Source organism: Branchiostoma lanceolatum, chromosome 1 (genome assembly GCF_035083965.1).
Source record: "Branchiostoma lanceolatum isolate klBraLanc5 chromosome 1, klBraLanc5.hap2, whole genome shotgun sequence".
Taxonomy (NCBI): Eukaryota; Metazoa; Chordata; class Leptocardii; order Amphioxiformes; family Branchiostomatidae; genus Branchiostoma; species Branchiostoma lanceolatum.
The window spans coordinates 31,447,868-31,474,048 of record NC_089722.1 but is presented as its reverse complement, the minus strand read 5'-3'; the positions used below and the strand labels follow the sequence as shown (position 1 = coordinate 31,474,048).

The 26,181-nt window shown below is 41.1% G+C and overlaps 1 protein-coding gene and 1 long non-coding RNA gene across 8 annotated transcripts in view; both read left to right on the top strand.

Annotated features, from left to right (window-relative positions):
* LOC136448801 (ABC-type oligopeptide transporter ABCB9-like) overlaps nucleotides 1-26,181 on the top strand; it is an 84,433-nt gene that overhangs the window by 4,241 nt on the left and 54,011 nt on the right. The window contains exons 1-12 of one of the 6 annotated variants that reach the window (XM_066448450.1): nucleotides 730-855; nucleotides 1,402-2,022; nucleotides 2,276-2,393; nucleotides 2,650-2,780; nucleotides 3,276-3,481; nucleotides 3,915-4,036; nucleotides 4,455-4,530; nucleotides 4,994-5,122; nucleotides 5,309-5,500; nucleotides 5,888-6,061; nucleotides 6,200-6,496; nucleotides 6,706-7,662. In XM_066448450.1, coding sequence (XP_066304547.1) covers nucleotides 1,413-2,022; nucleotides 2,276-2,393; nucleotides 2,650-2,780; nucleotides 3,276-3,481; nucleotides 3,915-4,036; nucleotides 4,455-4,530; nucleotides 4,994-5,122; nucleotides 5,309-5,500; nucleotides 5,888-6,061; nucleotides 6,200-6,496; nucleotides 6,706-7,065 — 2,415 coding nt within the window. In that variant the 5' untranslated portion in view covers nucleotides 730-855; nucleotides 1,402-1,412 and the 3' untranslated portion in view covers nucleotides 7,066-7,662. Of the gene's footprint in view, nucleotides 1-729; nucleotides 856-877; nucleotides 1,251-1,401; nucleotides 2,023-2,275; nucleotides 2,394-2,649; nucleotides 2,781-3,275; nucleotides 3,482-3,914; nucleotides 4,037-4,454; nucleotides 4,531-4,993; nucleotides 5,123-5,308; nucleotides 5,501-5,887; nucleotides 6,062-6,199; nucleotides 6,497-6,705; nucleotides 7,663-24,157; nucleotides 24,280-26,181 lie in introns of those variants that run through there. The other 5 variants (XM_066448464.1, XM_066448458.1, XM_066448494.1 and 2 more) reach the window with 5 other exon arrangements.
* LOC136448889 (uncharacterized) lies at nucleotides 18,158-20,243 on the top strand. 2 transcript variants are annotated; one of them, XR_010757943.1, is made up of 3 exons: nucleotides 18,158-18,757; nucleotides 19,285-19,393; nucleotides 19,630-20,243. It is a non-coding gene; the product is annotated as an uncharacterized lncRNA (long non-coding RNA). The 2 variants fall into 2 exon arrangements; XR_010757942.1 differs by lacking the exon at nucleotides 18,158-18,757 and having other exon boundaries at nucleotides 18,904-19,393.

Genomic DNA, 26,181 nt, shown 5'->3' with positions numbered 1-26,181 from the left:
AGCACCCAGTCCGTAAGACGGCACTGTAAGTTTTGATCCGCTGCATACCAGGATATAAAAAGTGTGCTGGGATGTCATAAGATTGAAAACAGGACCTCTGACGTATATTCCTCATCGGCTGTAAGAGAGCTGACCAACAACGCAATCGCTTATACCACGTGTAGCGCGCCTATTGGTTGCCGCGTTCAAACGCCGCCGGCGCCGCGGGAGACACAAAATAGCCAAAAAAATCAATTTAAAAAATCGCGAAATAAATCATTTTCATGTAGTGTATGCAAAAAAGAATAATAATAATGGGGTCCTTTGGGTAAATATCCAATGTACAACTAAACCAAATTTCAGGTCCTTAGGTTTCAACACCACGGCACTGGAGGCCATAATGTACGCATTTTGTCTGAAAATGAACTGTATGAGCTTGTAGAAAACCTATTACCCTACTTCAAACATTAAAGTACTGTACAAAAATTCATATTCCTAATGTGACTAGACAAACCTTCCATTGAAAAACATGCCTGTTCTTTTATATCTGCTGTAACCGAAAAGCGAGGAGAAGTAGGATTTATCTAAAGAAAGATAGTCATATTCTTTTTGTATCCGTTAGCCGTACTTGTTATTTTGTTTTGTTGTGACCTGTTCTTAGCCAAGTGTTGCAGAAATGTGCAATAAAGGTCTTCATTCATTCATTGTCAGACAACTTCGAACTGTTGACTTTGAGGTTTTTGGAGCCCCATACCGCAGGCGACAAACCACATTGCAACCTTTGACCTATGAATATCAGTTATGTCAATTAAAGACAACTTGTCGAACTGGTCTATAGATCTGATGGTTAGGGTAAACATTACAAGGCGAGTCCAGGTAAGATCTCAGAGCATTTAGCATGATTACACGTTGGGAGAGTAAAGCGGGTACTAGTATCTAATTGAACTGCGCCAAAATGTTGCGACAACTTTGCGAATCTTCGTCAATTTTCCCTTGCAGTCACCTTGACCTGCGGCGCACCAGTAAAATACTACTATGTGACCTCTACAAACAAAATGGCCGCAATCGGAATGTTATGACACCCTCTCAGTTCCGTCGCGGCCCCAGTCATGATCAGCTGCAAGATTATCCTTATTGGAATTCGCATTATTGACACTGACTTAAACAATAATGTAAAGTGATCAGAATTCATTTAAAAAAAGCCAATTTGCAAATTTGACATTTGAAAAAAATCGCAATTTCGTGAAACAAACCGGCGCTGTTTGGCACAGGTTGGTACAGGTTTAAGCCACTTTGCGACTGTCTTTTGCACTTTGGCGCAATTAGGTGCACGTCTGTTCGGTGCAATGATCACTGTCCAAAGAGGTGCAGTGTCTTGTAATCGGAATGGTCCCATTGAATATCTCTTCTTGTGATCCACAGGAGCCGTCACAATGGCGGGAAAGCGGATGGCGACTGCTGCTGTCGTGCTGCTGTCCCTGGCCGACGTCGCCGCCAACACCATCCTCTACATGAATGGAGCGGATCTGTACAAGTTCACGTACGACGTCAGCTTCTTTAGCATCTTCACATCTTTGTTAGACATTTGGCTACTCGCACTGCTGAGAGGATGTGTGCTGTTTGGAGCTGTCCTGTCCGTGCTGTACAACACCAGAGATGCTGTTCCAAGGATCAAGCTGTCAGCTTCGTGGGTCGGAGTCTTACCAGCTGCCATGTGTGCGTACACCTTCGTCAAGCTGCTGCTGTTTTCAGAGAAGGAAGTCAAGTTCCCTCACAAGCCCTGGTTCTGGGGTACCTTTGTCGGAAGTATAGTGGGATGTGCAGTGTTCTACCTAAACTGGACCATACTGTCAAGAATCAGTACCCAGCCTTACAGAAGTATAAACTCGGAGGAGGGGACGGACGAGGAGAGAGAACGACTGCTGGAGAGTGAAGTGAAGAGCAAATCGAACTTGTCATCCGTGAAGAAGCTGTTCTCCTACTCGAAGCCTGTCATACCGTACTTTCTGGCTGCGACGTCTTTCCTAATTGGTGAAGCCGTCTGTGAGTATAATCGATTTCAAGAATGGCCACAGCAAGTAAATTTGTTAAGAGATTCCAAACAGCTCCTATCATTCAGGCAATTGATGACCATGATTCAGACAATATTCCAACACTTTCGTACAATACTACAATTACAATAAAGTGTCCTAACTTATAAACACATTCTACTGGACTTAACGTGTACGTAACTACTTTAAGATGTGAACTAATTCCTGCAATCTGCCACCGTCTTTATTGTTTTATTGCCTTCCAGGTGACATCTTTGTCCCTTACTACACTGGTCAGGTGATCGACGGGATAGCCAAAATACAGACGTCCCATGAAAAGTTTCGTCACGCCATCACTGTAATGTCCCTTCTGACGGCCTTGACGTAAGGAAAATCCGCCATGGGTCTAGTCACATTTGTCGTACGATCATCGCACGATCGCAAACCGAGGGAATTCTATATATCGTGCATGTGTCGTAGCCTCTACCAGGCCCTATGGATCGCTGGAAAAAATAGTTCTAGTAGAAATTGGCAAAATAGAGTGAATTGTATGCTAAGGGAATTGGCTACGGAGAGGAATGAAAAGAAAAGATTACTTCAATGTGTCCTCAACAATGTTTTATTGTTGTGAAATCTGTAGAGCTGTCTGCTATGGCATGCGCAGTGGGTTGTTCGAGATCACCAAGATAAAGTTCAACATCCGGGTCCGAAACCTGCTGTTCCGCTCCATCACCCGTCAGGAGATCAGCTTCTTTGACAGCGTCAAAACTGGTAAAACTTAAAGTTTGCCTTTTCCAGTTTCGGAATATATATAGACATCTATCGTTGTTGAGTTTCACGCTGATAACTTCAATGTGTGTGACAAAAATCCCTCAATCATTGCGGTGTGTACTTATCAATACTTTGGCGTGCCTGTCTGTTTGTAGTCTAATCAGACAAACTACGCCTCAACCGTTAAGGAGAATAATTTGCCGGGGGGAGTCTGACCATGACCACCATAGGGTTCCACTTGCCTTCGGAGGGGGGGGAATGTTCACCTTTCCGCGGACTGACTCTCCTGGCCAATTATTGAACTGTTTTGTCGAGTTCTACAATCGATACGCCATAGGGCAGTCCTGGTGGAGGCTAGTGTTTCTGTCTGTGCGTGCGTGCGTGCGTGCGTGCGTGTGTGTGTGTGTGTGTGTGTGTGTTTGCGTATGTTTGAGCTACGCATGCGCGAAGGGGCGATGTCTTGCATCACTCATATTGCCTTTTTTTCCGTTTCAGGTGAAATCACTTCTCGTCTCATTTCTGACACAACCACGACGACCAACACTCTCATCGACCGTCTCAAGGTGTTCTGCGCCAGCCTGATCCGCGTGGTCGGCACAGTCATCTTCATGTTCAAGTTGTCCTGGCGTCTGTCCATCCTCATAGCCATCCTCTTACCCATCATTGTCGTCATCGTGAAGGTCTATGGTGACTACTTAAAGGTGAAACAAGAGTTAGAAGATCTCACGCCTCCGTGAAAGTTTCTATGCTAATTTTAGTTCATCAATTATGCAAATAAGGTTTTGACTAACATTGCATGTGTCCATTGATAACTTCCTTTCCCGGCGAATGTGACTAGCGTATGGATACCATATAACTGCGAAAACACGGACAGACAAAAAATGCCTCCCCGAGGATCAAAAGCGTCTTCCTTTGACCCTATGACCTGGAATATCTGGCATATCTTTCCACTCGCTTCCTGGCAATTAATCTCAGCGATTAACACATTTTGTTCCAATTCAGTCATTTGAGTATCCACATGACCCATTCCAACTTGGAAAATATGTCTTTGGGTTTTTCGTATACCAGAGTTTGTTTTCATATACGCATCTTGGAAAAAAATTTGAAGCGTTTTTCATGTACTGTCACAAATAGAAAGTGGCTATAGAAATCCAGACGTCCTTTGCCAGGGCCAATGAGGTTGCTGACGAGACGTGCGGCAACATTAGGACGGTCCGTAGCTTTGCGAACGGGGACAGCGAGTGCGAGAGATACAGGTCAGTGACACGTATTAAGTGCTAGCATTCACAAACATCCAAACAAACAAACAAACAAACAAACAAGTAAACAAACACACAGACAGACACGCACACAAACACACAGATACATACACTCACTCACACAAACACACACACATATATACACAAACACAAACACACACAAACACAAACACAAACAGACATACACTCACTCACACACACACACACACACAAACACTCAAACATACAAACACACACACACACACACATGGACACACATACACAAACATACACACTGTGACAAATGGACACAATAATGATATTTGCTCCACCGAGTGCTTTTTTGCAAGGCAGAATGCTCAATACTTAGGCATATGAGGTACCCGAAATTGGCAAATATACAAACAAACCATAAATTCGAATTTCTTGCCCACAGCGATCGCCTTGAGGATACCTACAAGCTGTTCACCAGGAAGGCCTTGTTGGAAGGGAGTCTCAATACGATTGAACATGTGAGTTTGAAACATCATCATAAGTTTGAAACATTATCATACTATATGATATGTATCTAACAGAAATGATTCACACCATTGGAAGAATAGACACCACAGTTGTGATTTATCTTTTTTCGGAGATAGATATACAAGGACAGCTGCAAGGAGCTTCGCATTGAGTTCGATCGGTGGTAATACATGTTGAGTGTTGCATGTATGATACTTAGTAGTGCTGTCCTCTGATGTCCAAATACATCCGCTTCCCACCGCTGCCACCATGTTGTGCTCTAGATCTGATGTTCCGATGCAGCTATGATCGCGTTCAGTTGACTAGAAGCATGTACTTTTCGTGAGGTATTATGTATCATGCAACAGAATACAGGGCTCTATAATAATGTAATCTCCACACGAGGTCCTGGTATTTTCGATGACAGTAAAAGAACATCAACATGAAGATTATAATATTTTAACTGCATCCTAGCTGTTCGGCCTTGCCCTGTTCGTGTTGACCTTGTACTACGGCGGCCATCTTGTGATGACGCATAAGATGACAGCAGGGCACCTGGTTTCGTTTTTCCTTTACGTCAACCGTCTCAGGACTTCATTGGAAGTAAGTTTGAATCTATCTATTGATCGTTGTCTCTAGAAGACATCCCCTGCACTCCCCAGAATGATAATTTGGTTTCGACTTGCAATTGGCAAACTCATATCACATGTGACTCATCGTTTACAGGACTTTTACATCGCTTTAGCTGAAGTACGTCACAAATGAAACACTGTTTTTCCCATCTAACAGAAAATGGTGGTTGAAGTATATGCACAGCTGATGGTGGCGATTGGAGCGTCCAAAAAACTACTTGAATACATAGACCTCGACCCGGGAATAAAAAACGACAACGTGCTGGCACCTCCGGAAATAGATGGACACATAGAGTTCAGAAACGTGTCCTTTGCCTATCCGTCCCGAAAGAGCGTGCAAGTTTTAAAGGTGATATGCTGTGCCACACCCTTTACTTTGCACTGCGTGTGTACTTCATTCGTAGCTTTTACAACTGCAAAAAAATGATTTCTTGGTATTTTTGTTCATATGTCTTTAGTTCAACTATACACAAACCTATTGTGCTTGATCAGGACAGCGTTATAGTTGGGGAAGAACATTAAAAACAACATTCTCAAAACCATATTTTCGGCGTGTGGCATAAGATTACATTATGAACTTGACAATAGCCTACCATTTCCAAAAAAAGAGTACATTTTTTTCTCGCATAGTTTGCCATTAAACAATAGCGGGTGGCGTTTCCACTAAGATAATGGTAATCTCGATAAAAATCGCTTTCAAGGCTTCGACAATCAAATTTGCCATTTTCTATCCTAGGATGTCTCCTTCCATGTGTCTCCAGGCGAAGTTGTTGCCCTGGTCGGCCCAAGTGGCAGTGGGAAGAGCACCTGTTTCAACCTGCTGGAACACTTTTATGAGACCATTTCAGGCCAGGTGCTGATAGATGGCAACCCCATCAAGGCGTATGATCGCAAGTTTCTACACCGAAGGGTAATTTCTATTTCTATACTTGCCTGATTCAGTCTCTTTTTAGTACGACGGGCTACAGTGCAAGTTCAACAATACTTAACTTTTGAGCCGAACCTCATCCGGCATTAAAAAGCTCTCCGTCTACATTTAATGTTTTAGGTAGCTTTGGTTGGACAAGAGCCGGTTCTGTTTGCGCGCTCCATCAAGGACAACATCTCCTATGCCCTGAACAACTGCAGCTTGGAGGAGGTGCAGCGCGTTGCTAGGCAGGCCAACGCCCATCAGTTCATCACTGAGCTGCCTGAGGGGTACGAGACGGAGGCTGGGGAGAAGGGGATGCAGCTGTCTGGGGGGCAGAAGCAGAGGGTGGCGATCGCCCGGGCGCTGATCAGGAGACCAGCGTTGCTGCTACTGGACGAGGCGACCAGCGCTTTAGACGCCGAGAGCGAACATTTGGTGAGTTATCAGCAACTCCGAAAAGTCTTCACATGAATAAGGTCTCAAGATTAATCTTGACCATATCATCAATCAAAGCTCTTTAATCTCTTTAATACTTCAAAGCAATAAGTGGTCTACTTTTGTTTACTTTCGTTTACGTTAATGATGTAATATAGGGGTGTTGAAACATTAGGATGAAGCCCTTGTTGTCAAATGTGTTCTACCAGGTTCAGCAAGCGATCAACAACCTCCACGGACACACGGTCATCGTCGTCGCCCACCGCCTGAGCACCGTGGAGAAGGCTAACCGCATCATCGTCATCGACAAGGGGCGCGTGGTGGAGCAGGGACGGCACAAGGAGCTGATGCAGCGGGACGGAACCTACGCCAAGATGGTGCGGCGCCAGTTGGTAGGACTGGACGACAAGGACGACGATAGTAAAGCAAAGAACGATGAGATCGATAAGACAGCGAACAGCCAGGCGTATGGGTCGATAAAGGGCAGTCGTACTGGATTGAAAAGTAGTTTGAGCGATTCAGACTCAGATTCAGACAGTTCTGGACCAAGTGTTGCAAGAAGGCTTTGAGTAGAAGAAACAGATGGGATTTCCAATTTTTAAAACATATATAGTTCTTACCTCATGATATTGTCTATTATCTCAGGTAAACTAGGATGAGATTTTTTCATGGTGCAATTTGTATTTATTCATTATTATGGTGATATTTGTATTTACTTTGTATCATGGTGGATAGACTGGACTAGGTGTGATCCTTAGTGGTGCATGCATATGGACTCGCCCTGTCCCCCGCGGGGGTCAACGGATGCATGATGCAGTGTCTAAAAGTTCATATATTCTATTATTCCCTCTCAGATGAAAATACAGTTAACGCACAATGAGATTTGTTATGGTGATATTTATGTATATTTCTGCGTCGTCTTAAACACAGCTTGGTGGCTACATGTAAAATATTTTATCTCCAAATGAATCACGGACGATTATAGATTAATTAAGATTAGGATAGTTGAGTTTTACAAAAAAAATGCAATGATTTTATCTGAGATGGACCATGCCATGCACACGATATCAATAAATGAATCTCTATCTAGAATGGTAACTATAAGTACTTTCGGTAACTTAATAGGAATGTTTACTTTTGAAAATAAAGTGTATATTGTACTTTCATTTATTCATTTTATTTATTTTACTTAGTAGATGCACTGTTTTGGATGGATGGGTGATGATGGTGTCAGAGATACCTAGCGAACAATAAAAGATTATATTTCGGTTAAGATGCTTTATAAGTTAAAATTTGCAGTTCTTTACAAAGTTGTGCTGTCCTGTCTTTGTACTCTTGAGACACTTTCTTGGACGCTCCAACCCCTACCATCAGCTGTACGTAAACGTCCCGTCAACTATGCTATGTGTAAAGAGGCAATCAACAATATGTTGTTAAAACAATTAAAGTTTTAACCAGTTACCTAAGGTGCTAGAATTCAGGTGAGAAATATCACTTCTGTACATCTTAACCACCGTTACAGCTTTTCAAGAATGATCATAAGCAAAAGTTCTTTGACGGTGCCTGACGTCAAACAGAATCTCTGGCTTAAAGGCATCCAGAGCATTTTATGAGGCTTAAAACTTGACTAAAAAAACTCCGCCCGCGATTTAACTTCTAGTTTCTACTACTTTTTTTCTAAACGTTAAATCGCGGGCGGGTTCAATTACTTCCAAAGTGCCAAAATTGTCAATTTGAAAACGTCTTTTGGAAGATGACACCTTCCACCATCTCACTGGCGAGTGTTTTGTCAGATGTAGTCGTTAACGCAAGTTAGAAAGCGATTTGTCTGGAAATGGCTGATACGAATCTGAGTTTCAATGCGATTCACGTCATTCGATTGGTTGGGGTGCAGAACCACCTCAGGGACGCCTTGGAGGTAGGACAAACGTTGATTGTTTATTGATATGTGACGGATAATTTCGTGGAGAACCACCCTGTGAAGTACATTACCACAGACCTTTGCATCATCCACACAAACCCAACTGCATCAGTCGAATGAAAAAGAGACAGATAAGTTGCATTGTACGGTTGAAACTGGAAGAACACCCTACCTGGCCGTAAACTCTACTTTACTCCTAGATGTGGTGTAGTTTGTAGCAGTCTGATTTATGATTCACAGTGTATGCAGTTAGTTGATGTTGTGCAAACGTCTTTGCAAGCTTCACAATGTGTTCATCAGGAGGGACGTTAAAGGCACCCAGGGCATTTTATGAGGCTTGAAAACTGGAAATATTCTAGTTGCTGTAATCTTTATAGAATTGACATTTAATGCCACTGTTTGCGTGCGGATTTCTTATCAAAAGTGCCCAAAAGCGGCACAAAAATAAGCTACATGTTGATCTTTTAGTTTCTCGCGCCTATTGTAAATAGACCGAAACCATAGCCCGCCTACCTCCGTCAAAACGTAGAAATGCAAAATGAAAACATAAAAATGCAACTATTTGACGGACATGCAGTCACTTTCTCATAGGTCGAACCGCTAATTGTGATGGGCAGTCAGGATCAGTCTATTAGGGCTTGGGTTTCTATCGGTTCTCACCACACAATCACATCGTATCTCTGCTCCTTTAATGTCCGTATGTAATGGTATAGTGTTGTTGAAACTTACCATGTGTAGGGATGACTAGAAATTGGAGTTTTTTTAGTCAAGTTTCAAGTCTCATAAAACGCTCTGGATACCTTTAAGCCAGAGATTCTGTTTGACGTCAGGCACACCTCAAAGAACTTTTGCTTATGATCATTCTTAAGAAGCTGTAACGGTGGTAAAGATGCGCAGAAGTGATATTTCTCACCTGAATTCTAGCATCTGAGGTTACTGGTTAAAACTTTAATTGTTTTAGAAATATATTGTCTACATGTTGATTGCCTCTTTACGGATGGCATAAGTTGACGGGACGTTTACGTAGAGCTGATGGTAGGGGTTGGAGCGTCCAAGAAAGTGTCTCAAGAGTACAAAGACAGGACAGTACAACTTTTTAAAGAACTGCAAATTTTAACTTATAAAGCATCTTAACCGAAATATAATCTTTTATTGTTCACCAGGTATCTCTGACACCATCATCACCCATCCATCCAAAACAGTGTAGAGTCCATTCCAAGTCACCACAATGGTTTTTAAATGATATTTGTAATTAGTTTGAATAAATTTGAATAAAAGAACACATAAGTCACAATGATTCTAAATTTAGAAAAAAATTGGTATAGAATTTTGAATTTATTTGAATTCAATTAGTTGTTTTAAAAACATTTTGAAAGAGACTGCACAAATATATCTTTATTTAGAATAATTTGCAAATACCCATGTGATTCTTCTAAATTTCGAAATATAGAGAAAGATAGACAAAGATATTCAACCAATGGCAGCTTTACCTCTAAAATAACTGACGGTATAGGAACAACCCAGTTCTTTAAGGTATGATCCTCACTTTAAAGATTCAAGTGCTTTCTACTGAATAATTCTTTTCCTCCTTTTACTTTTGGGCTTTACTCTCGATAAGAATTCATGTCAGTGACCGAGTATAGTAGAGTCTTCGGCTAGGTAATGTCCCTGGGTGACCCACAATTAATAGTTTCAAAATCTTGTCCCCGCATTTCATATCAACAGCTACAGGACCTTGTCTCACCCTGGGACACATGAATTACAAAACCTTAGCTTGTCCATTATTCCAACAGCTAACAGGTAAACCTACACTTAGAGACAAGCATACCATGATGGGCAAATTATGTCCATCCCATATACATACGCAGGGCTCGAAATTCATTTTTAGTGCACCGGTGCACCCAACAAAAAAAATTAGGTGCACAGAAGGAATTTTGGGTGCACCACATATTAAGGAAGATAAAAGTTGAATGTCTGAGGGTCTAGGCAATATCTTCATATATCGACTTACATAAGACAAGACGCGCTGCACAACTTAGAAAACCAGGTTCTGAAGAATTGTGTGGGTTCAGTCTGAGCAAGGGGTCTGAGTGATCCTGAGTGGTTGAGAATTGAGACCTGAATAGAATTATGTCTGGTAAATTACTGCAAGGTTTACTGGTTACCTGACCTGTAACTAAAGCGCTAACGCTAGTGCTCAAATTATGAACACCACTATATTTCAGAGTCAAGATTTGTAAATCCTGTCAATTTTGATGATCTTACAGTCTTACCTTTTGTGCCAAGATCAACTTGACCACAGCAAAAGAGCGCCCGACCTCCGCTGAAGAAATCCCGCTGAATTGAAGGCTTTCAAACACAAACATGTGTCACTTCAATGACGCAATGAGGGGTCAAAGGTGAAAAAACCCTGTCTCGTCAAACCTTGGAAAAAACCTCGCGAGATCGTGTACACTCCATGACGCAACCACGAATCAAAGTTCCCGTTCTGATACTCCTTGCTAAAAATTAAGACAGAAATCAAAGGTTTTCTCTAGTTCTATATATAGTTTTGGGCTCCAAATGTTTTTCGGCTATCGCTATATAACAATGTCATATTTCCTGCCCCTCGTAGGTTATTGGTTAAGCCAGGAACAGTATTCGTTTTACTTAATGTTAAATGACAGAAAAAGGAGTGTTTATGGTTTCCTATTCCGGTTAAAATACGTCGTATTTCAGCCAAACACGACGTATTTCAGCAAAGTACGTTGTATTGTAGTAGACAAACATGACGTACTGTACACTCAAATACATCGCATTTTTCTGAACATATGATACGCCCTAACTGTACTACGCCATGGTGACACATAGGTACGATGTAGTTCTCCCCAACTGCGACGTGCTTTTGGGCGGAGTACATGTCTGAAATACGGCGTGGCAAATTGCGTAGGCTTGGCAAGGGGACACCTGATTTAAGCGATTAAGCCTGATAATGATGATGATGATGATGATGATGATGATGATGATGATGATGATGATGATGATGATGATGATGATGATGATGATGATGATGATGATGATGACGATGGCAGCGGATAGCTAGCTGCAGATAGCTATTATGTAGCAAGGATGTTCAGTCAATGTATGAATTGAACCTTCTTCGAGAGCAAAGTTGTTCATAAAACATATAATGCCCCGGAGCCAATGGGCCCTAAATGTAGTTCTCTTGCTGACTGAAAGGACCGCGCTCTTTCCCCTCCACTATTAACCCAGATTTGAGACCAGAACTTTTAAACATCCTGAGGACCACCCGTGTCGACAATTCCTGTTCCTCTCTGACCAGCCGGAATAGAAGTAGAGATTTTTTTTTGCTGTTCTTACGTTAATCGAGGATGGACAGAATGGAAAGTTTAAAAAAAATAGGTTTGTTGATGCGGAAGATTTATTGTCTGCTCTTGATTCCGTAAGTTGCTAAACGATAGGTTGAATAATTTGCCAAAGGCTGGACAGATTTGTCATTTGTAACCAAATCTGTATTACAATGTCCCGTGATGTAATATTCCCCCCATCTTGAACAATTTCTACCATTTTCAGACCTGGTGTGTTACACCGAATGGCTGTTATACCGCCTGACTGATTCACTTGAATTAAGGTTCTGCTTCAAACTTTTCAAAACGTTTTTTTTTTTCTGTAGCTACGTTGTTCTCTCCAGAATTAGAAGCAAGGCATTCTATAAATATAGAATACAAGACGGGGTATTTCGTATCACCCGAGGTACCAGACCCATTATTTTTTTTTCATGCACTACATCAAAATGATTTATTTTGCAATTTTTTAATGTATTTTTTTGCTATTTTGTGTCTCCCGCGGCGCCGGCGGCGTTTCAAAGTGGCAACCAATAGGCGCGCTACGCGTGGTATAAGTGATTGCGTGGTTGGTCAGCTCTCTTACAGCCAATGAGGAATATACCCCAGAGGTCCTGTTTTTTAATCTTACACCTTTTATATCCTGGTATGCAGCGGATCAAATCTTACAGTGCCGTCTTACGGACTGGGTGCTACGCGTTGACGGGTTATACAAAACAAACAAACGAACAAACGAACAAACAAAAGGGTTATTCAAAACAACCGCATTACTCTCCCACCGTGTAATCCGTCGTGTTATGTTCACCCTAACGATTAGACGTGTTCGACAAGTCGTCTTTAACTGACACGTATGCTACTACATGTATGTTACTAGTCGGGACACGGCGGGTCGACGTGCTCACCAGGCCTGCCAGCGCATGATGAAGTAAATTCTACATAGTTATATTACCTGCCGAGCAAAGAAGAAATTGAAGAGTTGAAAATTGCAGTCATATTGTTTAGAAGGTGAGTGTTTTTTTGTGTGTTTTATTTTGTGGAAATTTGGCAATGGGCCGACTTGACCACGGCGATGGGCCGAGTTGACCAGATTTGCGATGGGCCGAGTTGACCAGGGCGATGGGCCGAGTTGACTAGGGAGATGGGCCGAGTTTACCAGGGCGATGGGCCGAGTTGACTAGGGAGATGGGCCGAGTCTACCAGGGCGATGGGCCGAGTTGACCACGGCAATGGGCCAAGTTGACCACAGCCGATGGGCCGAATTGACCAGATCTAGATTTGCGATGGGCCGAGTTGGAAATGGGCCGAGTTGATCCTGTGGTTAGTGTCATCATTGATCCTGAAAAAAGCCACAGTGGTCGTCGAAAAGTTGATCCTGTGTGTACTTAGTGTTGGAAGAAAGTTTAGCATTTTATTACGTGGTTAGTGTTGTTGGCATAGAATATAAAAGTTCTGGGTTCGGATCTCTGGCAGGCCCGATGATTACACATAATATACTTCCTCACTCGACTCAAGGACATTATCTTGCTCGACTAAGCCTGTGAAAAATAGTCCTTAGCTTAAAGAACGTCATCTCGCTGTGGACGTAAAGCCAGAGGTCCTGTTTTTAATCTTATGACATCCCGGCACGGCAGTATTTGATGTAGTAGTTTGTAATTTACTTGAGCTATTTGTGTGTCCTTACATGCAGTTTTGCAGAGCAAATTCCTTTTGTTTTTCCAGTCAAAGTATTCAGTGAAGTGAAAAATTGTTTGCCATTTCTGTTTACAGCTTGGCAATACTGCCTGTTTAAGAGCGAGTGTACAATAGAGTATTTTACAGGATTTTGTCATGTTTCTTTAACTTGTTGTAGGTTTAAACTGATGTGGGTAGGGATAACAAAATGTGCTGGGCGGTCTTCCGAGTAGGGTTCATTTTTGACAAGAGTTTACAGCTGCTGGGTAGGGCTTGATAGAGGATTATTTGCGCTCAATTAAAATATTGGGTCGGTGGCTAAGTGTAATGTACTCATTCGTTGAGATGAATTTTCCCCGGGGGCATAGGTCTTTCACATATATTATGCCTTCATTAATCTACTGAGGGAAGAATAAAGTTTTACCCTGTGATCTTATATCTTTATTACACCATATTATCTGTTCTTTTGAGTACTGGGGCCTGATGTCATCTCTTTTCTCAACTTTGTGATAGGATAAAATGACTTGATTGTAAAATTTGAGTTCATGGATTAAGTTTGGTCCATCGCCCTCTTTTTCAAAGTTCATCTGAAAAATAAGATTATTGGGACCAAAAGAATTAACATACAACAGGGGGAGTATTTTTCATCTAGATTTATCATCCACTATCAACCTATATATCCAACGTGATAAGAGTGCGTTTTTCAGGTAATCTAAGTTTAACATGTTTAGTCCACCCATTTCAGTGGGTTGGCTTATGACATCTTTTGATTTTGTCCTTTTTACCTTTCCATAAAAACTTGAAAATTTCTCTTTTTATAGATGTAACAAACCAGGGTGGGGTAACAATCATTGCCATCTTGTGTATTATCTGGGAAAGAGCTAATGACTTTTTTTTCCATACAGAGTTAGATTTCTACATCTCCAGACTTGCAATGTATTTTTCAGCCTTTCTATCTTTTTCTCCCAATTTAGAAGTTCACACTCATGGTGGAGGGAAGACTTATAGAAATAGATGCCTAAAGATTTTTTGGGGCGCTTCGGCCAAGATATATCTAGGGGGGTGTCTTGTCTATCTACATAAGTTCCGATCCATAGACCTTCACATTTTTTAACATCTAAATTAAGACTAGAAACACTACAAAAATAGTGAATATGTATGAAGGCATTTCATAGATGTAACGTCAGACACAAATAAAGTGGTGTCATCGGCCACCTGTGAGATTTTAATTTCAACAGTGTCATGACAGAGCTGGTTTTGACTTTTATTCCAGCTATGTCCTGTGCATCTCTAATGTTCACTGCCATAACTTCTACAGCTAGGATAAAGAGAAGTGCAGATATAGGACATCCCTGTCGGATACCTCTGTTAAGGGGGAAGGATTCAGACATCCAACCTTGATTGATAATATTACTACTAATGTCGCTGTACATACATTGCATGGCGTGAGTGAAATGGGGACCAAAATTAAACTTTTCAAGCACTTTCCACATTAATTTTCTGTTTATAGAATCAAATGCTTTAGCAAAGTCCAAAAAAATGATAGCTCCAGGTAAGTTTCTGATTTCTGTGTAGTCTACAATGTCTTTTATCAGGCATACATTCTGACCGATAAATCTTCCTTTTATAGAAGCAGTTTGGTCATGTTCGATCAACTTGTGTATTACTTTTTTTCAGTCTGTTTGCAAACATAAGGGCATAGATCTTATAGTCTGCATTAAGGAGACTTATTTGCCACCAGTTGTCTAAATACTTTCGCTCATTTTTTTTTTGGTATAAGTGTTATAACTGCACGTCTTTGTGATACAGACATCTTTCCTTCCTTACATTTTCTTGAATGCATTCATAGACAAGATCTCCTATAGCCGGCCAGAAGAACATGAGGAACTCTGGTGGTATACCATTTAAACCAGGGCATTTGTTTAAGTTCATAGAAAAGAGGGCTTCTTTGCACTCATTGGTGGTGGTTGTTTTATCAAGAAAGTCCTTGTCTGATTGGTCTAATGTGTTGGTCAGTTTTATGTTTTTGAGATATTAATCAATTTTATCTTCATCTACATTGTCTTCCTGATAGAGTTTGCAGTAGTAATCGGTACATTATATCAATATTTCTGATGTCTCCTGTACTTCCTTTCCCTCAATATCTAAGCAGTCTATTTCCGTTTCTATGCCTTGTTTTTTTTTCCAGATTCAGGAAATATTTTGATGGTTTTTACCCTTCTTCTCTCCACTTAGCTCTGGATCTAATATAGTCACCCTGAGATTTTTTTCTTATAAAGATTCTCAAGTTCAGATTTCACTTGCTCATACATGAGGATATCTTCTTTGGTTAGATTTTTGTCTATTACAGTTATGAGCTGACTAAGCTTTTTCTCAAGATATTCCATATTCTCTCTGTTTTTTTCTTGCTTTTCTAGCTCCATACTGTTTGGAGAATTCGGCAATCTTTATGAGACACATGTCTAGCTTATCTCTACTTGATTTGATGCTATACTGTTCATCTGTTGTTCTATTACATCATGAACTTCTGAGACATATTCCATATCTTTCAAAAGGCTCACATTTAATTTAAAGAGTCCAGGGCCTCTGGCATTAGTTTTAAATCTGAGCCTTAATTAGGAAGACTGGTCAGTAAGAATTGCTGGTCTAATGTCACATCTTTTTTTTTTTTGTACAAGACTTTTTTTGAATTAACCAATAATCGAGTCTACAAGCCATATGTTTGGCCCCATGTATATTGTGAGATGTCAGGATTTGCTGACCTCCAGGCATCACACATATTTAACTTAGAACATAGGTTTTTCATAGCTGTAACTGATCTTAATGCATTGTCCACTCTGCCCCCTTTTTTTATCCACATGGGGATTGAGCACACAATTCATGTCTCCACCACAGATCAGAATTATCGGGTCGTGTCCATTTAACCATTCTGACACTTTTGCGAAGTATTTATTTCTTTTCCTGGTTCTATTTGGGGCATACATATTTACCAAACAGAAGTCTGTTCCCTCAATAGTACATCTTAAAACGAGTGTTCTACCATCACAATCTAGAGAATCAGCATCAAGCAAAACAAATTCGAGTGAAGGCTTAATCAGTATGGCAAGGCCCTTGCTACAATTTGTTCCAAAAGTCTGAAAGCATGGACCCTGCCATTCTTTAGTCAAAATGTGTCTAGTTTCATCGGTGAAATGTGTTTCCTGGAGGATGTAATGTAACCTTTTTGCTTTTAATAATATTGAACCTCTTTTACTTTTCTCCAGAAGTCCTCAAGCGTTGAGGGATATGAGAGATAGGTTACCCAAAATCATATTGACAGTAAATTGGATATATGTTGATGTTTACAATTGTATTACCATAACAGGTAAACTGGGTAAAAGGTTGCTATTTAATTACAGCTTCTTTTAGACTCTACTTAGAGTCTACTCTTTAGAGTCGAAAGCTATAATTCCGCAATCCGGGCTAACATTTTTTCGCCCATAGTCTTTCTCGTAACCCTTGAACAATGGGTAGGTAGTTTTTCTTCGATTTTCGCGGTTGCTGCACTGAAATTGCAACCTGCGATTGACTCTCTGTGTGTTTTAGAATGCACGTGTTACTATTTATTTGTATCGCAAACAGTGTTGTGGTTCTTTTCAGTCCATAATGGCGGGGACAGAGAACACCGCAATCAGGGTTGCTGCTGTCGTGCTGCTGTCCCTGGTCGACCTGGCCGCCAACACCATCCTCTACATGAATGGTGCGGATCTCCACAAGTTCACGCACGACATCAGTTTCTTTAGCATCTTCACGTCTTTGTTGGACATCTGGATACTCGCACCGCTGAGAGGATGTGTGATGTTTGGAGCTGTCCTGTCCGTGCTGTGCAATACAAGAACCAAGCCATGGACTTCTCCGTGGATCTTAGTCTTACCATCGGCTATGTGTGTGTACACCTTCGTTAAGCTGCTGATGTATTCAAATAAGGAAGTCAAGTTTCCTCTCACGCCCTGGTTCTGGGGTAGCTTTGTCGGCAGTATAGTTGGATGTGCAGTGTTCTACATTAACTGGACCTTACTGTCTCATACAAGTGTAAAGATGGGGAACGGAATTGAGGAGGAGGCCGAAGGACTACTGGAGAGAGAAGCGAACAGTGAATCAAATTTTTCCACTGTTACAAAGCTGATAAGCTATGGAAAACCTGTCATACCGTACTTTCTTGCAGCGATGTCCTTCTTGATCGGAGGTGCCATCACACTGCACGAAATGGCCACGTATCCTGACGGATCCGACGTATCCGGAATCGGGCCTCATGGCGTTTCCGAGCGAATCCGGAAAAATCCCAGTTCACTGCTCGGATACTGAGGTGCCCGAAGATCCGACCAATTCCGACGCCGTATTCCTCTGGATCCGTGATGCGCCTCGGATACCCGAAAATATTTGTGCGGATCCCTCGTTTTTTTGTATTTGGAATGTTCGGATTGTTTGTATGTCGGTAGTTGTTTCGGATCCTGACGAATAAATACACACGGTACGGCATGATCTCATTTCCTGACGAATCCAGCAGATCCGGATTTGCGCATTATAGCAGACACGGAACGTTTCCGATTGAATCCGATGCACCTCAGATCCGACAATTCCGGCGCCGTATACGTCTGGATCCTTCATACGTTTCGGGTACAGATACGGAACGTTTCCGAGCGAATTCAGACAAATACCAGTTACACCTCAGATCCGGCAATTCCGACGCTGTATACGTCGGGATCCGTGATGCGCCTCGGATACCTGAGGATATTTGCGCGGATCCTTCGTTTTCAGATATTTGTCAATATGGCAGAGATAATCGGATTGTTTGTTTGTCGGTAGTTGCTTCGGATCCTAACCAACAAATACACACTGCACGGCATGATCTCAGATCCTGAAAAATCCAGCGGATCCGCAATCGTGCATCATAGCAGATACGGAACATTTCCGATTGGATCCGATGCACCTCAGATCCAACAATTTCGACAAATCCTGACGTATACGGAACACGGATTCGTGTCCGATCTCCCACAAGACACTGCGTGTCATGACGTCAGGCGCGAGAAACGGTTTTGTCGGTGAACAGCACGGAGACAAGAACGGCGTTTCATCACTCTCTGTGCTTAACATGGCAACGTCAGAGTCTACCATGGTCGACCAGTGATTTTTAGTGACTTGAGAGTCGAAGGGGATTCGGTGTAAACTCAAACACGCGGCATTGCGTGCGAAGTAGTCTTCTTCGTGCATGCAATATTCGTCGCCCCCCTCCCCCTTGTAAAGTTGGTAGGGAGTCGATTCATCATTTAGAGGGACTGCCCTTTGGTAAGTACAAATTGGAAAATTCCTGTTTCTAACTAGTTTGAACGTCAGTTATCCTCCTATTGTGGCTTGACATATCATCGCATTTGCATGACAATAAGAATTGTTCAGTCGATCTGCACTTCTACACCGTTAGGATGTAAGAAATTTATAGCTTTCAATTTGTTCGTTCTTGCCAATGGTCAACAGACATTTGTGTCTGGTTAACGTTTCAGATACAACATAGCAAGCGGTTGAGGGAAAGATAATTAAAGATATCCTGTAACGGAAGAGAATGTCATAATTATTTGTCCCACAAAGGTCCCACAGTTTGTGGATAGTGAGCTGGAACTTATGTGGAGGTAGTAGTGTGTTTCAGTGATTATTGCATTCAGTTATAGCTGTACATGTTTGATCAATATCATATTCAAGTTATGAATGTAAGTTTTACGTATTCAATTAAACGATGCCAGATTCATTTTTTACAAATGTGATTATGTGATATGTTTATTATTTGTCATTGTTTCCCTTTATATATATATCCTATACAGCATCGGCAGATACTTCCTTCACAAATGCAGCACATGTTGTGAGGACCTTAGCTTGGCTTGGAACAAAGCAATCAGCTGTCAGATGCTCAGAGTACCTCAGGCTCCTTTGGTAAGGCTTAAGTCCATCATCGGTACACTTCAATGTTAGCTGAGACAGGCATGATGGATACCCATTGTCCCTTGTTTTTTGTTAGCTGCTGTGATGAAACGAAGCCCATCACAGCAAGAAGGTTATATAGTCTATATAACCTCCTTGATCACAGTTATGTCAAAATCATGTGACATGTTACTTAAATACTAAGTATGTGAGTTGATATTTATTCATCATTTGGTTTTAACATATAGGAACTGGTTCATCACAAGATGAACTCCAAGCTGAGTCCAACATGCAGATACAGAAGAAATCAGCCTTGCCTGTACCTTACCAAGAGTGCATGGAAGAAGTGAACTCAGATGTAGTCAGAGAATGGGGAGAGGGCGATTATACACATGCAGTTCCACGGCATATACTACTTACGTGTAAAATGTGGCGTGTCATCATGGGAGTTTTTCAGACAGTATAATGTTACTTTGAAATTTCTATTTTCAACCTCTGTATTTGAAATTAATTGTATCTGATATCTTTTAGACGAAGAGCTGGCCACAAAGGCTTTCATTACTTGAGTAGAATATGTAGAACATGTAGAAATATTTGGTCAAAGTGCACTATACAGCAGTAAATATTACCACCATGATGTGATTGTTGTTAATTGTAATACATTTTATAACAATTGTGCTTACACAACCCCAATTTACCGACATTAACCTGCATATGCAGAGGTGCTTTGAGTATGTGGATGTCCCTCGGCCTGTCTTAAACGAAATGTATTATTTAGCCACATAGAACTTCCGTATTGTATTTGATAGTTTTTGAACTTAGAAATGCATATATGTTGAAATATGAAATAATGTTACATTCAGGCTTTCCCAAAACTTCCTGTCATAGAATAATAATGTTTTGGGTATCGTTAAATTAAGAATGCACGCGTATTTATGAATAATCAACCATTCTATCAAACTTTGTGTGTTTGATTTGTACATATTCGTGGCAAATACAAACATATTCAGAGTAACAATATGTCAAAGATTGTAGAAAGTCTGTATGTTGGATCATTCTGTATCCGTGGCAAATACATACTGTACGTATCTGTCAGGATCTTGGGCAATTTCGTGCAATGTACGGCCCCATATCCGTCGAAAATTCCTATTTTTGTATTCCTCCGGATCTGAGGTTCCGGATCACAGTCCGCTTGTATCCGTCAGTATCCGCCATTTTCTTTTAAAAAATATAGAAAAATTCCTGTACGTATCCGTCAGGATCTCCGTACAGTGTACGGCTCCGTATCCGTCGAAAAAAACTCATTTTCGGATTCCTCCGGAAATATTCCCGATCCCGGTGCGGAAATTTTCGCATCCGTTAGGTTGGATTCGTCAGTATCCGTCAGTATACGCCCAAAATACAGAAAAATCCCTGTACGCATCCGTCAGGATCTGTGGCATTTCCGTACAGTGTACGGCTCCGTATTCGTCGAAAATTCCTTATTTTCGGATTCTTCCGGAAATATTCCATATTCCAGTGCGCATTTAGTCGGATCCGTTAGGTTGGATCCGCCTGTATCCGTCAATATCCGCCAAAAATACAGAAAAATTCCTGTTCGTATCCGTCAGGATCGGTGGCATTTCCGTGCAGTGTACGGCTCCGTATTCGTCGAAAATACCTTACTTTCGGATTCTTCCGGAAACATTCCATATACTGGTGCGGAAAAAGTCTGATACCTTACACGAATCCGCCTGTTTCCGTCAGTATCCGTCAGTATCCGACAAAAATACAGAAAAATACCGGTACGTATACGCCGGGAAACGAGGCCATTTCGTGCAGTGTCAGTAAGTACCATACATTAATAAAATAACCCTAAAAACGACTCCAATCCAATTGCCAACACGTACAGTAAAATTCTCCCTGGAACAAATGTTGGCTGAAAATTAACACACCAACACCATCGCGCTAGCCACCTTGGTTTTGCCCCTAGCACCATCATGCCCTAAATTTCTCTGCCGGTGGAAGTATAGTACACGTATAGACATCTGCAACGATAGAGAAGACTTGTCACCATTTAGTTTGAGACATGCCCACAAAATATCCTTCTTTATTCAACATGTTCTTGATCAATGTTAACTGGGGTATTTCTGCAAACATTATCACTGGTCTGTGGTTCAATGCATTTGCAGGTCAGACGAAGCTTTTAGCTAATTATTTATTGTAAAAGCTACATAAAGGTTAAAACACATTTCACACAGAGAAAAAAGAAACGCCTTGTTTATAGATCTGGCCGATACAATAAATACATGCATGAGAGGGCATTATAGCTGAAAGAAATCTTCGAAGAACTTTATAATCATATCACTTTTAGCTTGTTTGTAGTACTACACACACCTGCCACTGACAGCCCTTATGGACTTTGTGCAGTACCAAAGATTATTTAGAAAAGTTTAGCTTGTTTTTAGTACTACATGTTACAGCTTGCTTGTTTAATTTGTAGCATTACATTTTGCAGTTCAGCTTGTTTAGCTTGTTTGTAGTATTACATGTTACAGTTCAGCTTGGTTAGCTTATTTGTAGTATTACATTTTTGCAGTTTAACTTCTTTGCAGTATTGCATGTTACAGTTTAGCTTGTTTTATTTGTAGCATGACATTTTGTTTGTAGTATCACATGAATAGTTTAGCTTGATTAGCTTGTTTGTAGTATTGCACGTTACAGTTTAGCTTGTTTGTAGTATTACATGTTACAGTTTAGCTTGTTTGTAACATTGAATGTTACAGTTTAGCTTTTTAGTATTACATGTTACAGTTCAACTTGTTTGTAGTATAACATGTTACAGTTTAACTTGTTTGTAGTATTACATGTTACAGTTTAGCTTGTTTGTAGTATTACATGTTACAGTTTAGCTTTTTTGTAGTATTTCATTTTACGGTTTAGCTTGTTTGTAGTATTGAATATTACAGTTCAGCATGTTAGTAGTATTACATGTACCCGCCATTGACAGTCCTCCCTCCTTCCTATCCACCTTTTTCCAGGCGACATCTTCATCCCTTTCTATGCAGGCATGGTGATTGACGGGATAAACAGCATACACACGCCCCATGGCCAGGACCAGTTTATCTATGCCGTCATCCTCATGGCTATTTGTACGGCCTCCCGGTAAGAGCAAGACCAATTAACTACTCTCCAATCAGAGGTTGGTGGGGACGGTTGTGACCTTTTTATCATACTGTGCCCCGTGTTTGCCCACCCTCCGCATCAACGAGAGCGGATAAAAAAAAGGAGCATAGGGGCATATGATAAAAAGGTCACGATCTTCCCCCACCGACCTCTGCTTGTAAAGTACTATTTTTTTTACGTCAGCGAGAGCACTTCTTTATTTAATAAATACAGCTGAATAGTAAATGAAGAAACTTCGTATGTCCATTGTCTTCTATCATAAGAACTTTAAACACGTACAACTAATACTTGACTCATTTGCATAACTCACGATTAAGTTTTATCTTGCCAGAGAATGTTGAAACTTTAGCACTTATGATTTTGATCGGCATGCAATATTGGATGGAGAAAGGGTAATTAAGAGATGAATAATGCAAACGAAGGTTTTATTCGCATTATTACTGAGGAAAGACCATACCAAATCGTGAATGATCGTTGACATGTCGATCCATGAGTGCGCTTCTTGTTGTGAAATCTGTAGTGCGGCCTGCTATGCCTTGCGCACTGGGTTGTTCGAGGGCACCAAGATAAAGTTCAACGTCCTGGTCCGAAACCTGCTGCTCCGCTCCATCACCCGTCAGGAGATCGGCTTCTTCGACAGCGTCAAAACTGGTAAATCTTTTGTTGTCGTTGTTGCCTTGTTTTTTGGAATATAACTCTGTTCATGACAATATTTTTTTATTAAAACCACGACATGTATTTGGAGTGGACTCTGTAACTCAAAATAGTTGATAAATTTTTGATTCCTCCTTTTTTTTATGCCCAGGTGAAATCATTTCTCGTCTGAGTGCTGACACGACCATTACGACCGTGATGTTTGTCAACAATGTCAAAGTGCTGATCGCTAGTTTTGTCCGCGTTGTCGGCGTCGTTGTCTTCATGGTGTCGTTGTCCTGGCGTCTGTCCATCCTCACTCTCATTATGCTGCCCATCATCGGTGTAGTGAGTAGGGTGTTTGGAGGATATCTAAAGGTAAGTACGTCTTTTTGCGGGTTCACGTTCGTACATACATACAAACATATATACATATATGTATATATATGTATATATGTATGTATGATTATATGTATGTATGTATGTATATATGTATGTATGTATGTATGTATAGTACAGTACTAAATTTTCTTCAAAAACAAAAAGGACGCAAGGATTAACTTTTTAACGACCACTGTCGCCTTTATCAAGATAAATAATCACCAATCACTTCCTACGAACGTGAACCCGAAAAAAAAGCGTCAGTTGTCGTTGAAAATTTGATCCTTGCGCACCTTTTGTGTTGGAAGAAAGTTTAGTATTCAACTATGATTACTACCAACACAGATGAGCTTTCATGATAATTGTATAACATTTTACTGAATTCGAGGGGAGAGTTGTCTTGTGTTAAAAATCAATTTTTCAAAACTGCCAAAAAACGTTAAACGAAAGTACAACATCATCAACTCAACTGCAAGCCATGGCTTTAAAAATAAGAATTCAAAAAAAAATGTATAGATGCAATGATAATTCTAAAGCAATGACCAAAGTGCACTTGTAAAGAATTTTAGAACCTTTTTCATGTACCGTGTCAAATAGAAAGTGGCCATGGAAATCCGGACGTCCTTTGCCAGGGCCAATGAGGTTGCTGACGAGACGTGCGGCAACATTAGGACGGTCCGCAGCTTTGCGAACGAGGACAGGGAGTGCGAAAGATACAGGTGAGTAACAAGAGCATTTTGTCAATCCGCGATGAAATAGACCGCTGATAATGTTGTGAATGCATCTCCTCTCTCTCTCCCCTGTAGCAGTAGTAGTAGTAGACTGGTTTATTCAGAAACAGCAAGACGTACAAACCTCCTGGCAGGCTGGGAGGCTGAATTATGAGGTTTTTTACACCGAGTTGGTAAAGGAAACATCCTTACACATCAACAATCGCCTTTGGTGACATACCAAGACATTATGATTGCATTATAAAAATTTCAACGATGATACTTGATTAAAACACGATTTCTAAATCAGCACTTCACATTTGCAGTATTAACGTTATCTCATTAGCAACAAAGCCTAAAATTACGATCACTGAATGGTCTAAAATCATTAACATCTAAACCATAGCAATATCTTAAATACATCCGAAAATTTATCACAAAAAATAGAGTGAATACAGTCATGTTTGTTTAGAGTTCATTGAGCAGTTCAACAACGGCAAGAATGTCGCTCGTCCTGTAGCGCTTTGACCCAGAGGGTTGCTGGTACCAAGCAGAGTTGCGCAGGTTCCTGCCGTGCTGTTGGCCGTGGGTAGGGGGCATCCAAGAGCAGAAGCGTGCGGACTTCTCCACTTTGATGGCAAAGTCATTACTCAAGTCCTGTCTTCGGCTTGCTAGGCACGGGAGATCAAATCGCTTTAATGTCTCCGAGTGTGAGCTATACTGGCGGTCAATGATTATTTTGTAAGCTCGTTTCTGTACTCGCTCTAGAGCGGCGGACTGGTTTTGTGTGAGTGCTGCACTCCAACAAGGAGCGGCATACTCGAGTATAGGGCGAATGTATTCACAGTATATGATAGTAAGATCCGATGTCGATACCCCGGGCCCGATCGACGCAGTCTATATACTGATGAGGAACAGACGCTTACTGCCTTTTGACACCATCTCGGCTACCTGGTCATCCCACCGTAGATCAGATCTTATGTGCAGTCCTAACAGCTTGGCCTTCGTGACAATGGTGAGTGGTTCTCCACCAAGGATAAGTGTGGATAATGTCGTAATTCAAGTATTGCTTAAAGGCTCACCCTACCTTGCGAATTCAAACAATGCCAAACCTTTACCAAAAGATTTGAGTAGCAAACCCCCCCATCCTACCAGTCTTGTAGTACCTGCCCACATATTTATCTGTTTATCGATTTTAATTTTCTTACATTTCAAGATTTCTGTCATGTAGTTTATTTTAGATAATTTGTTGCAAAAAACAGGGTAAGTGCCGGTACCTGTAGGGGTCGACGCATGTACCCCTCTCTCTCTCTCTCTCTCTCTCTCTCTCTCTCTCTCTCTCTCTCTCTCTCTCTCTCTCTCTCTCTCTCTCTCTCTCTCTCTCTCTCTCTCTCTCTCTCTAGTGTGTGCATAAAGATATGAATACAAAAAAGAATACAGCTCTATACAAATACTTGTGTTAGATGGATATGAAGAGCCTCTTTACGAACAATGGCGTTTTCCATGTAACTTGTGAAGAAGTTTTCATAACAAGGCCTTACCCCCAACTCACAGCGAGCTTCTGGAAGACACTTACAAGCTTCACGTTCGGAAGGCATTGCTGTTGGGGAGCTTCGTCCTGGTCGAACGCGTAAGTCTCTAAGACTAATGAGTGCTGGTTTGGCCCAGGATGTTCGTGCACGTTCTCGTCGTCGAATCTATGACAATAAGATTCGATGCATGATCACATAATGATTATTTTCTAATGGAGAAAAAATCAAAGAAGGCTATTATATAATTGATTACCAGTCACTTGTTGTTATGTTGCTTCGACAGTTATAGACCATGGACAATATGAATCTTTGTACCTTGCACTGTTTTTATGAGGTTCCCAGGGCTGCGCACAAGCACTGGTAGAATCTTTGACATTGA